The sequence below is a fragment of the Thalia democratica genome, chromosome 9, assembly GCF_965202585.1.
Source record: "Thalia democratica chromosome 9, ktThaDemo2.hap1.1, whole genome shotgun sequence".
In the NCBI taxonomy this organism is placed as follows: domain Eukaryota; kingdom Metazoa; phylum Chordata; class Thaliacea; order Salpida; family Salpidae; genus Thalia; species Thalia democratica.
In genome coordinates, this window is record NC_139173.1 from 13,922,053 (window position 1) to 13,936,122 (window position 14,070).

Below are 14,070 nucleotides of genomic sequence, written 5' to 3' on the forward strand. Positions count from 1 at the left end.
TATAGAAATATATGCCAACTAAAATATTAATTTAAGTCGTAATTGAAACATTTCGAATGTTTTATAAATTTAAGTGAAGGTTTCAAAGAAGATTACCTAGGCGAGATTTAATTACCCTCGGACTTGTTAAACAAATAAACATTTCTATTTAATTATTAGTGACATTTTTTGCCCTAGAACTAAGTAGGATTTTATCAATGATGTAAAACAAAGACGGTCAATTGACGTAACATACTTTTGCGGTTTGTTATGTGACATAACTGTTTTAATAGCTAGGTTATATCTAAAAATCATGATTTTTCACTTATGATAACAAAAGTATTTAATTTCTTATAACGTTTGTTTTAATTCCTTTATCTCGATAGGCCTTTGCAATTTGTAGAACAACTCGTATAAGTTATTAAGATGAAACTTAAAACTAGCCTACTAAAAAAAATAAAACATTAGTCAGCAATAATACAACATTTACGTCAGACTTGAAATGAAGTTTTTAGACCGTAATATAAAAGTTTTTGTATTTGAATAACACAGTTGTAAAGGCTTACTTTTTAAATTTTCTTATGTTAAGTTTGTTATAGTCACGTGAACTCGAATAAAATTCAATTTAAATATTGTTGTAAATGCTTACTTTAAAATCTACAAAGAAGAGTTCAAAATATTGTAAAGTAAACGATTTAGTAAATTGTGTAAAATTAACGAAAAACATCTGTTAAAGTAAATTGAAAAATCAAAAAAATATGAAATAATGAAAAAAAATTTAAATTATGTGTAGGATGTAAAATCAAAAAATGAGGTGATAAAAAAGAATTAAATTTATTTTCCAAGTTAATACTAAAATTAAAATTTGTTCTAAAATATTTTTCACGTAACACGTTAAAAATATTATGTTTTAAAGTAACTAAAAAAAAAAAAAAAAATATTTTAATACTTTTATTGAGGCTAGTTTGTTTTTGTATGAATTCCAGATTAAAAAAAAAAAAAGAAATAAACAAGTTAATTGGGTAAAAAGTGATTGGGTTAGAAGTGATCGGGTTAGAAGTGATTGGGTTAGAAGTGATTGGGTTAGATGTTATCGAGTTAGAAATGATTTGGTTAGAAGTGATTGGGTTAGAAGTGATTGGGTTAGAAGTGATCGGATTAGAAGTGATCGGGTTAGAAGTGATCGGGTTAGAAGTGATTGGGTTAGAAATGATCGGGTTAGAAGTGATAGGGTTAGAAATGATTGGGTTAGAAGTGATCGAGTTAGAAATGGTCGGCTTAGAAGTGATCGGGTTAGAAGTGATCGGGTTAGAAGTGATCGGGTAACAATTGATCGGGTTAGAAGTGATCGGGTTAGAAATGATAGCGGTTTAGAAATGATCTGCTCCCGACAAAATCTAGGCTGCAGTCCCCTGATTTTAATTATCACTTTAATAATATTTAAACACTTTTTAGCTTTGAAACAATGCTGTTGTTTTTATGTTTTTAATTTACATATACAACTATTTACATATAAAACTGATTTAAAGTCCTTAAACTAAAAAATATTTGATGACACTAATTATTTTGCTTTATCATATAATGAATTAAATCTTATTAAAACAAATGGTTGCTTGCAAAAAATAGTACAAAAAGTAAACTAGGACTAGGTTATATTTATTAATAACTTGTTGGTTACATACAAAAAAAACATACTTTCCATTCTTCTACATCTTGATAATCTAAAAACAGTTAAAAGTTTAATAATACATGGCTGCCAAAAAACCTGGCATCCTGAAAAAACCTGATATTTTACAACTTTGGCTGAGAAAACCTGAATTTTTGAACAAAAATCACTAAAAAACCTTGAAAAACCTAGAATTTTAATCAATTTGATAATTAGAAAATTTTTTGTTTGACACAAAAAATCTATGATATAGACAAAAAATATTTGACATCAAAAATTATTTTATTACAAAACACATCTAAAGTAGCTTTACAGTATCTTTTGCATTTTGTTATACTAATTAACACAGTTTTTAACTTTAAACTTGACTTTAAACTAAAAATGGATCCAAAAATGTTTACTTATAAAAACCTGGCAAAAATTCAGAAAAGCTGGAAGAAATTACTCAAAAACCAGTGGAAACCGTGTAGTTAAGAATTTTGTTAAGGAATTTCACCTGTGAATAAAATTACTAGTTTTGTCGAAAAAAGATAATTATTAAGTTGAAAAGCAGAAGTTATTGATAAACGTAAAACTGATAATAAATTGACTATTTTTATTATTATTGTTTTTTTTTTAGAAAGAAAGCTAGTTTAATATTTTACATATTTTTTGTGCTTGTATACATTATTGTTTTGGTTGTGTAAGCTTTTAGATTTAGATATTTGTTTAAACTTGTAAAAACTGATAGTATTAAATAAAAAGATATGCTTATTCTAACTCTATTATTTTAATTTAAGCAAAGTTTATTTTTAAGGTTATTGCTTTGTTTTATTATTATGTTTTTAATTTACAGCTTTTTTTAAATTTCTGCTTTAGTTATTTCTTTTTAAGTTAAGATAATAAGTGATAACAGAATCCAAGTTTTTAAACATACTTTTTTACAACTTACTTTATTATCTTATTATAAAGCTTTATTCTACTTATTATTATGTTATTTATTTTTTTAAATATTATAAAGTTAACAAAAAATTCAGATATTCCCTGAAACTATTGATAAAATTTAAAGCTTCTAATATATAATACATTCTAGCTCATGATGAAGTAAGGGTTTTAATTGCAACTTTAAAAGAAATCTTATTTGTATGTTGTAAGGAGATTAAAACTAAGTGGATACATACTCAGAAACAAAGATTGCCACACATTCAGGTTAATTTTAAGTATCAAAAAAATCAGGCTTGTTTAAAGTTTTCTATTCATAATAAATTGAATGGTTTTCTTTATCCTTAGGCTAATTTATAAGGCGTGAAAATCAACTATTTATCTTATTATAAGTATTTCAGGGTTGCTACTTTACCTGGACATGGAAAAACCTGGAAGTTTACAATTTAAGCTAAAAAATCTGGAATTTTTTGAAAATTTGAAAAAAACTTGGAATTTTGAACAAAAATTGCTAAAAAACCTAAAAAAACCTGGAAGTTTTAACAATCTTAAGATGTTAAGTCGTAAAATTTGACTTGACTCTAAGATTCTATCATATAGACAAAAATGTTTTGTCATCCAAATTTTTTTTTTATTTTTAAAACACATTTAAAATAGCTTTAGAGTATCTTTTCAATGTTTTTATATTATTAAACACAGTTTCTTACCTTAAACTTAACTTTAAACAAATATAGACACAAAAATTTGTACTTTTAAAAACCTGGAAAAAATTTGAAAAACTTTGAAAAAATTTGGAAAAAACAAGTGGCAACCCTGGTATTTTCTTAAAATCATAAGTCTTTTTTTATTATTATGATTGTTTTTTAAGTTTTCTTGCTTATTTTATAGTAATTTTTATCAATTTTCTGATCAATATAAGGTTGCCACAGGATAACTCAGGATATTTTGAAGTTTTTGTAAATCTCAAGATGACTCAGGACAGATCAGGATAACTTAAGATATTATGTTAATTATTTTATAAAACTCAGGTTAACTAAAAGTATTTTTTTTAAACTAGAGACATAAACAGAAAATAGGACATATTTCTTCTAGATCTTAAATGAGATTTAGTTAATTCAGTTTCATTATGTTATTTTATATAACCAACCTATTTAAGAACTTATTTCCAATAATTTTCAAATGTTTTTTTTTTTTTTTATTTGAAGCTAGCTCTTCACTACTCCTTGTATTCAATATTTTTAATTAGAGTGTGTATGTAACTAACACGTTAAAGATATACATTTTGCTCTTTAGATTACACTTGTTCAGATTCTGAAAAGTGAAATTGTAGATAAAAATTATACTTTAAAGGTAATTTTTTAGTTAGTTCTTAAAACTTTGTTTTATTGAAGTGTTTATAAAGAATTTTTTTTAAATCTCAATTGATTTAAAGTTTGAATGCCTCGAAAACTGTTTTTCTTATTAGTTTAGTAAACATCAAATGTAGAACCATACATATTTGGTTTTTATTTTTATTATTTAAATGAAAAATGAACATGAGGTATAAGTGGTTTACCCAGAGGCAATTTTTTTTTCAAAGAATTATAATAACTCAAGATGACTCAGGATAGTTTAAGGTCACTTAAGACAATTTTTGATCACTCAGGATAGTTTTTTAACTCAAAGACAGGCAACCCTGCCTTTATATATTATTTATTTACTTTGCATTAACTTTGGCAAGTTTGATGCATTCTAGTTTTTGTCACTCATGGTGGTATTTGCTTCAAAACATAGTTTCAAGAATTTCAAAAATAAATAGTTTTGAATACTCAATAATTGTTTGATTTTTATTTTAAATGTAATATACAAGTAATTGTGCAGGCACTTGCTGATAAAAATCTGACAATTATTCTTCAAAGAGTGGCAGTTATGGTTATAGTCACACTGACTACTTGCTCAATGTTTTCCATATCAGCAAAGTTAAGTGTTAGTAAAATCCCAATCTCACCTGGATCTGGTTGATAGATGTGGCTGGCAAAGAAAAATCATTAAGAAATAAACTAGCACTTATTAGCAGAAGAATATTGCAATATAAAATGTTTATCAAAATCAGAATTTTTTATGATAAAGAGATAATTTTAGATCTCCATAAAACATACGAAAAATCAGCAATTGTCTACACAAGCTTAGACGTTTGTAAGCGTGAGACAAGCTCAAGTTTAACGTAAAGTTTGATCATACCAATTTTGATCATCAGACCACAAGCCTTTGGTAAACTGAGATCAGTTTTGTCTTTATTAGGACTCACCAGTCAGTCACAACCAAAAAAATCTGCAGTCATCAATCTACAAACAGTTTATGATGCTTTCACATGAAGCAACTGTTTGCTGGTATTAATCAGTGACAATATTTTAATTGGGGCAAAAGAGAATGCTGAAATCACTGGTCAAGACTAGCAAACGGTTGCATCATGTGAAAGCATGATAAACTGTTTCTAGATTGATGACTGCAGGTTTTTCGGTTGTGACTGACTGGTGAGTCCTATTAAAGACAAATCTGGTCTCAGTCTACAAAAGACTTTTGGTCTGATGATTGAACCCGTATGATCAAACCTTCCATTAACTATATTTAAAGCTTTAAATTAAGTAAAACTTAAATTAAACTCTATACGGTTTAGAAATATTTTTATAGTAATTTATTTTTTAGATTAGTGCTTACTATTCTGTAGTAAAAATAGTTTTCTTAATTTTTCAAGGTTTTATAATATTTTATTAAATGACCAGTCCAAATAAAAATCAACAAAATGCTGATGATGATAAAAGAAAATTACCATCTTATTATACATTGGTTTGTGAAATATTTTATTTCAAAAATATTTTAATTTATATATAACTTTTGAAACTTAAATTAGATAATAAGGTATTAATTTTGATTGCACTAAGTTATGTAATTATTAAAATCTATGAGAATTTGAACTAAGTTTTAATTTTTCTTCATATTTTTGTCAAAGTTTGATTATTTTTTTTACTTTTGTTTCATAATAAAAAATTTAATACTGTTGACAATTGTGCTTTGAGAATAGTAGTGTTTATTTAGACTTAAAGTGTAAAATTTAAGAAGATGTTTGCTTTATTTTACAAATTTTATTTGATTTTTGTTGTGTTAAATCAGTTTGTTTTATAAATTCAAAGTGGCATTTCAACACTCTTACTGATGCACATTACCTTTGTATATTGACTTGAAAGGTAATAATAGTTTGAGTTTTTTACTTTTATGCAAAGTATGATATTAGTTTTTTATATAATGTTCTAGATATGTGGTAAAGTAGTGCGTAAGGGTGTAATATTTTCAGTATTTTACCTAAGTTCATAGTGGGTGAATTCCATTTTTTTTTTCTACAAATATAACATTGACCCTTTTTTTAAAGTCAACAAAATCGGCGAAAGTCTGCAGAACAAGTCCGGACTTTCGTTTGCTGTGAGACAAGCTCAAATTTAACAAAAGGGTTGATCATGCCAATTTGATCATCAGACCACAAGTTTCGGTAGACTGAGACCGGTTTCGTCCTTATTAGGACTCATCAGTCAGTCACAACCGAAAAACTTGTAGTCGTCATTTATAGTGACTTGTAGTCGTCAGTATAATGTAAAGCTACTTTAAATTAGTTTTATTAAAAAAAAAATTGATCATGACGACTACAAGTTTTTCGGTTGTGACTGACTGATGAGTCCTAATAAGGACGAAACCGGTCTCAGTCTACCGAAACTTGTGGTCTGATGATCGAATTGGCATGATCAACCCTTTTGTTAAATTTTTTTAAAGTCTTTAGTTTTAGTATATACTATAATCAGGGTTGCCAAAACACCTGAAAACCTGGAATTTTTAACAATTTTAACATGTTACGTAGAAAAACTTCGATTTGACACAAAAAATCTATTTTACAAATAACTTTTTTTGTCATCATCAATTTTTTTTTTTAATAAAACTAATTTAAAGTAGCTTTACATTATTTTTTCAATGTCTTAATACTATTTAACACAGTTTCTTACCTTAAACTTAACTTTGAACTAAAAATAGACCCAAAAATGTGTACTTTTAAAAACCTGGAGGAAATTTTAAAAACCTGGACAAAATTTGCCAAAAACATTTGTAAACCCTGTTTAATGTTGATAAAAGTTATAATTAAAGTTTCATTGTAGAAAATTTAAAGATAAAAAAAGTTTGTAAATAATATTTTTTTTAAATTTTGGTCATAATATATTTATTATTTAGTTTTTTGAAATTGTTACAGTAGGATATATTTATATATAAGTTATGTTATATAGTTCATATATAAGTATATGTTACAGTAGGATATATAATATATTTATTATTTAGTTTTTTGAAATTGTTACAGTAGGATATTTTTGTGTAATGTAAGGAGCATTTCCTAAAATTTGAGGTCAATAGCTTAAAAAATGAAAAATATGGATTTTTAGTGAATTAAACAGATCAAGTAAATTGAAAGTGATATAGTTGTGGTTCAAACATTTGTATTGAAAATTTCACAAAAATAATTATATTTCAAAAGATAATTAGTTTTTTGTATTCTTACTTAAAGTTTATACTTATTGATTTAATATAGTCAATAATAATTTTTGTAAAAAAACGCTTACTTGCTTTGCCCTTAAAATAAACTAATTTTTTATGGAAACATAACGTGCAGCTGAGTGTCAAATTAGTTATAAGTTTAATCTAGTAATATATGCCATCTATTTGTGACTTCCAGTTTTTTAGACTTTTGTACATTGGTAAGAACAATTATCAGACAAAAATATTAGCTCTCTTATTTTATTTATTTGAATTTGTTTACTTATGTAGTTTTCTAGTGTCTTCTTAAATGCAACTTTAAAACTAATTAGACTTATTATGTTAAAACAATCATAGCATAGTTTATTTGAAAGTAAAAGATAGTAATATTTAGTGGAAGCATATAACCTATTAGTTGAAATAAGTTATGTGCATTGTGCAAAGAAAAAAATTAATTATGTATGGAATACATAACAATAAAATTTTTTATAAAAATATTGATGCAAAACTTAAATGATTGACAAAAAAAGTCCATTAAAATTTTGTTTCATTCTCATTTTTCTCTTTTAGTTTTTTAAGGCCATAGGGGGGGGGGGGGTAAACCATGTTTATTACAAGTTGATCTTATTTTAACGAGTTTTTTCTAAGCTTGAAGATGCTTTTTATCGTTTTAAAAATTTCAAATTATTTTTTGAGATATGACTAGTCAAAGTCGGGCCGCATAATAGGTTCTCTATGGAAAGGGAAAACTAAAACAGCAAAAAAAGACTATTTTATTTAAAATCTATCTCCTCCTACATTTTTCAAGCAATCTTCTTCAAACGTCCACAGTCTAATCTATATGCAATAACAAAAAAACGTTACTTGGAATTAAAAAAAAAATTGTAAAAATGTTATTTAAAAAAAAAAAAAACACTTTTTTTTTTAATTTTTGTGATAAAATTTTTATATTTTTACATTATTAAAATTCTGGAAGAAATTTGAAAAAATATTTTGGCAACCCTGTTCCATGTTTTGTTACCATAAAGCAGAGTACTGTATACATAGGAAAACTTCGGCCTTTGGACATACTTTTAGTCATTCCTAACTTTTGCAGTCAGACAAGCAAGTGTGCCTGATACCTTATCATTTATACCATTGATTTCTGTCTCCAATGATGCGCTTGACTCAATATTTGATTTATAGTATACATTTAAAAAATATATTTTTGGTATCCATACCATGGATCTTGATTGATGGTAGAATATGTATCTTTGGCTTAGGACTGTATTTTTTAAAAGACAAGTTGTAAGGCTGGAATTGAGCATGTTGATAAAAGCTAACTCAGAATTATCTGAAGGTCTTGGGTAGAGTGAGCTATGTCACCAGCAAAGAGAATATTGTAATGTGATATTCATCAGCTTTTGATTGCTCTCAGAAGTTAAGGGTTAAAAAAATGACCATTAGTTCTTGAATGGAGCTTAATTTCTACAATTGATGATACAAAATTATGCCTTTAGAGCATTGAAAAGAAAATTCCTTTTAACCTTTGATACCTTTTAAGGCCTTGTCCAGGACATAACTATTATAATAAGTTGATAAGGACTAACCTGTATCAAAAATAAAATTATAAGCACATTTGTCAATTTTTGTTTTTAAAACACTAACTTTATTAGATTTCCACAAGATGTTTTCAAGCTATAAAATATTTCGATGGCCAAGATTTCTGTAGACGTGCCATAGGTTGCCTACCTGTAAAGTATATGATAAAGACAAAATTAAACTTTTTGTTTAGTGTTATGTAATAAAACTATATTGAAAATTGTTAAGTGCTATAAATTGAATAAATAAAGCATTTTGTTTTACAACTACCTTTTATATAACTTATTTAACTTTTTTTAGTTTAGATACGGAAACTGGTTAGATATTTTATTAATATCTCTGGGAAGTTTTTCTGCAATTATACATGGTGCTGGATTCCCTTTTTTGTTTGTATTCTTTGGAGACTTAACAACTGAGTTTGTTAGTTTTGGATCTATTGCATCATGTAATCTTGATTTTAAAGAATGCACTGAACTAGGTTATAATCCAGGAATCAATGAGAGGTATGGTTTTTTATATACTTATGTAGCAAATTTAGCATTTATGGACTTATTTTAAGCTTGATAGTAAATAATTGGAAATAATAAGTAATACTTTATTTTAATATTTATTGTGATTTATGGGAACCCCAAATTAGGATTGGACCAAGTCGGGATCCTTTTATAAAATAAACATCTAGCCAAATCTGGATACATACAAATTATTTTTTTAATACTTATTTATAGTACTAAATTACACTTCACATATTTTATGGTGCTTAACATAGAGTTTCTACTGCTATTATACGTAATGAAAAAATAAAAAGTTATATTTGAAGTCTAATTTAGAATTAGTAAATTTGAAAATTAAAAGGTTCATGTACCTTTATTTTTTATATTTGCTAGGTCATTTATTAAAAAAATGTTAAATACAATATTGATGTATTTTATAATTACGTAGAATTTGTTATTTTATTTTCCTACTTAACCTTATGAAATACAAACAAGTTTGTATGCTTAGATATGTACAACACGAATGCAAAATGAAAATTGCCCATATACAATTTATTGCCCACTGAGCTGAACTGCCTTTAAGATTGCAATATTGCCCACTTTTTGAGTCTGATATAGTTAGATGATTGCACAATTAAAAATAATTACAACAATTTAGTTTTTAAGTTGAAAAAGTTTTACTATATATGTTTTGTGTTTGTGTTGTAAAAACTTCTAGCAGTAAATAGGCGAAAGTTAAGGTATATTCAAAGATTTGATTTTACTATTTTACTTTAATCCTTATAATTAATAAATTGTTGTATGTGATTTAAAAAACTTTTATTTAAAAGCCTCTGGAGCTCATATGTTTTAAAACGAAAAGATGAATTCAGAAAATCGTCTTTTCAACAAGTTTTTCAAATGATTTTACTTGCTTGTGGAGTTTTATTTTTTGGATTTGTACAAGTGTCTTTTTGGAATATTGCCGCAGCCAGGTCTTTATTTTTAAACTAGTGTTTATGGTTTTATAAGTTGAAAGATTTACTTGAATGAAACTTTAAACATTTAATTATATTTGTTTACTTTAAGGTACATAAATTTTTTTACTTAAGATAATAAATATCAATAAATTTCAACTTAAGTATTTTTTGCATTAATGACTTTAATACAATGTTATGTATACTTTATCACTAAAATAGTTTTTTCTTATAAAGTTGTAAAATATCTGCTTGTATATTAGTATTTAAAAATTTGCACACCTTGCTTGATATTTTTTAATCATTTGAAGTTAAATAACCCAAGTTATACTTGTTTTTTACAACGTAATAATAGCTTTGTAATTTATTATTTTTACTATCATTTTATAAAATATTTTGTTAAATCTTGAAATTTCCGGTAAAGTTTTATTATAGGTTAGTTATTTAAGTTTTTATAATAAATTCAATGATCAAAATATATGTTAAACGATTTGTTTGTTTTTGATTTCGATATTTTATTTTTTATTTTTGATATCATTTTGATAGACTACTCAAGCTTTAACTTTTAGCAAGGCGTAATAGAAGAAAAAATAATGCGCTTTATGAATATCACCTAATAGTCATTTTGTTTTATATTTAACAATTTCACTGATTTCTTACGAATTATTTTTAAAACATAGATAAATGTATAACATTTTAGCTAATGTGTTAAAATGTTTTTTTTTTGAAAATTGTTGATTGTTTTTTAGGTAAATTGTAGTTTATAAGAAAGCAAATTAGAAGAAAAATCCATAAAACGGAGAAAAATAAAAATAAGCGATCTATATAAAAAATTTAAAGTTAAATCTTGAGTAGTCAGTCTGTTTTTGGACTAGGTATTCAAAATTGGTATGGTGCATATCTCAAAAGAAATTAAAACTGAAAAAATAAAAAACACAATATAAAAAATAAAGAAAAAATTCTAAATTGTTTAACAAAGAAAAAACAGTTACTTAAATTTTGTTTGTATATAAACTCAAATAAAAATTGGTAAAAATATACATTTTTTAACTAAGCCCTGCTTTAAAACTTAAACCCCAAACTCATTTTCATAAACGCCCCTTTGGCGAAAAAAAAAACCTTATTTTCTAGATATAACCACATTACCAGTTGATTACCAATTTACTTTTCTATCTTATTAATTAACACCCCCTGATAGCCAAAATCACCCCTTTTGATGATCTGAGGATTTAAAAAATATATGCATATATTTATCCACCTACTCGGAATTTTTGTTATTTTAAAAATTTTATTAGAAAGTCGATAAAAAAATAAAAAAAGCAATTTTTTTTTGTTGTAACAAAAATTTATTTTTAATTTAATAATTTTATTTTAATTAAACAATTCTTTAAAGTATCTTTTTTGAATTCTGAAATAGTAATAAGTTACTTTGACGTTAAAGTATGTAGTATTTTAATATTTTTTGTTTAAGCGTTGATTTTCTTATTTTATAGATCAAAATTTGAACTTATCAAAAACCCTTAAAATCGCCTCGTGCCAAGTGACATAACTTTAGTTATAGATGGAATTTTTTAGTTTAGTTTGAAGCACAAATCCGCAAGAATCTTGGCTTGCTACCCGTAATTTTCAAGGAGAAATTATTTTTTTCCTATTTCCAGTTGCGGGCCCACTGTGTTTGGTTTATTCATCTCTATGTGTATACATGAAAAAATTAATTAATGATAATATAAAAAACAAATAAATAAAAGTCAATTTGTAAAAGTGACAAAAATAAGCTTATTACTTATTTTATAAACTAATTATAATTAATAGGTTTTTAATAATTTTAGTGGCTTGAAAAAATAGTGTGTTGATTAAAGGGGATACTTTAAATTTTTATTTTCAGTATACTTCTAAAAAGTTTAATACAAATAAAGTCCTGTGGTTAGCATTAATTATTTTGCTGTGCACATAAAATTTATAAAATAATTAAGAATAAAATTAAGTTATAGTTTGGTCCAAATTTCTTTAAATTCTTTTTTTTTTCATATGTTTGTTATATATTTTATATCAGAAGAGGCAATTAAATGTTTATAACCGTCACTTTGTTCAAATAAGTTTATGTTTAATATTCTTCTAAGCACCTAAATTTGTATTTAAGGGAATGCCCTATACAATAATTTTCATATTTTAAAATCCACTGATATAGTTAACTATTAATGAAACTATTATATTTCAAATGTGTAAATTTTCATAAACTAGACAAATGAAAAAAATTCGGCTCAAGTTTTTTTATTCCATTCTAAGGCAAGATGCTGAATTTCATGATACTCACGAATCTGGTGATATTAATGTTCGTATGTCTAGGTAAGTTAGATATTGTATGTTCGTATGTCTAGGTAAGTAATTAAAACTTAAAACTACATTATTAAGGTTTTTTTTGTAGTTTAAAATTTTTATGTTTTACACTATTTAAAAATATTCTGTATATTGTATTGTCGGAAGGAATTTTGTTGTATTCAAAAACCATTTGCAACTTAAAATCATTAGATTTTTCATTTTTACATATTTATTTAATATTTAAAGCTTTCGGATTACTTACTCTTTTATCGAAATTAAAATAAAAAGTTTACTGTTGTTTAGAAGACTTATTAAAAAGTTTAATTGATTTTGGTGTTATTATATAAGGTTATATAAAATAAGCTATTCAAACTAAAGTTTAAAACAAAAGTAAGTTAATAATAAACTGTCAATAAAAATATTTTTCTATTTGGTGCTTCCTATGAGTTTAAGTTCGGTTTTCTTGTTCGATTAGTATCGACTCTAAGCTCTCAGCTCACATCGTGCACACCTCTTAAAAACTTAAAAGTTGTTCTCAATGTTTGAGATTTAACTTTGTAAGCACTCATGTAAGAGATCGGAAATACCACTACGTTTTATTGCTCTTTATGATAGGCATTTATTCTAAACATATGACGCGATGTCTCTCCTCCTATGTAGAAAAAGCTTAATTTTTAAAGGCAAAAAAATGACCAATATATAGGAAAAATATTAAATTACTGATCACAAAATGTCTTTATATACAGTTCAAAAGTTTTTTGACAAATAGACAGCGATTCTATGGATAGTCTATAACCCCATTATAACCAAATTGGATTGTTGCATCAAAAAATACTAACTTTAAACATCAACTTTAGAGCAAAAAACGATTTTTTACGCGAGGTATGTTGATGATGTATTTGGGCTCATGGAAAATATTAATGGTTTAAACAGTTCTATCACGAAATGTCTGTACTGCATTTCAATTAAATTTTTATCTAGAACGATCAGCCAATGGTAAGTTACTTTTTTAGATACAGTAGTTCAAATGTTTTCAAAAAGACTCCACACAAATGTTTATAGGAAGCCAACAGATAATAACCTGATGATTCAATACACAAGCATTTGCCCAAAATAATGAAAGCTATGTTATTTGGATTGTTATTTAAACAACGCATTAAACTTATGCAAAAGCTTTGTCGTTTTTAAATAATAACTTAAAAAAAATACTGTTAACAATAATTATTTGGAATAAGTTAAATGAATGAAATAAATACTGGCAAAAACTCAAATCTATCAATGTTTGTGTTTTACGATGATCTATTTAGGTAATTATTAGTTGCGAAAAAGAATTGAAACAGTTTCTGAAAAACACATTATAAAATCAATACCAGTATACGCCACCAATAAAGTGCCTGAGTACTTAAATTTTGTCACAGAAATTCTAGTGTTCAGAAATATTTGACTAAAATGTCATAGACAAGTATACCTGCATAGGAGATATATCGCGTCATATGTTTAGAGGAAATGCTTATCATATAGGTCTAAAAAGCGTAGTGGTATTTCCGATACTTTACTTGAGTGTTTACAAAAAGAGAAGCCAAACATTAAGAATAACTTCAAAGTTCTT

General features: G+C 25.7%; 1 protein-coding gene across 1 annotated transcript in view; it reads left to right on the forward strand.

Annotated features, from left to right (window-relative positions):
• The first annotated feature begins 10,086 nt into the window (after positions 1-10,086).
• The window catches only part of LOC145844841 (ATP-dependent translocase ABCB1-like), a 62,071-nt gene continuing 58,087 nt past the window's right edge, over positions 10,087-14,070 (forward strand). The window contains exons 1-2 of the mRNA XM_082952260.1: positions 10,087-10,160; positions 12,384-12,488. Coding sequence (XP_082808386.1) covers positions 10,087-10,160; positions 12,384-12,488 — 179 coding nt within the window. The remainder of the gene's footprint in view (positions 10,161-12,383; positions 12,489-14,070) is intronic.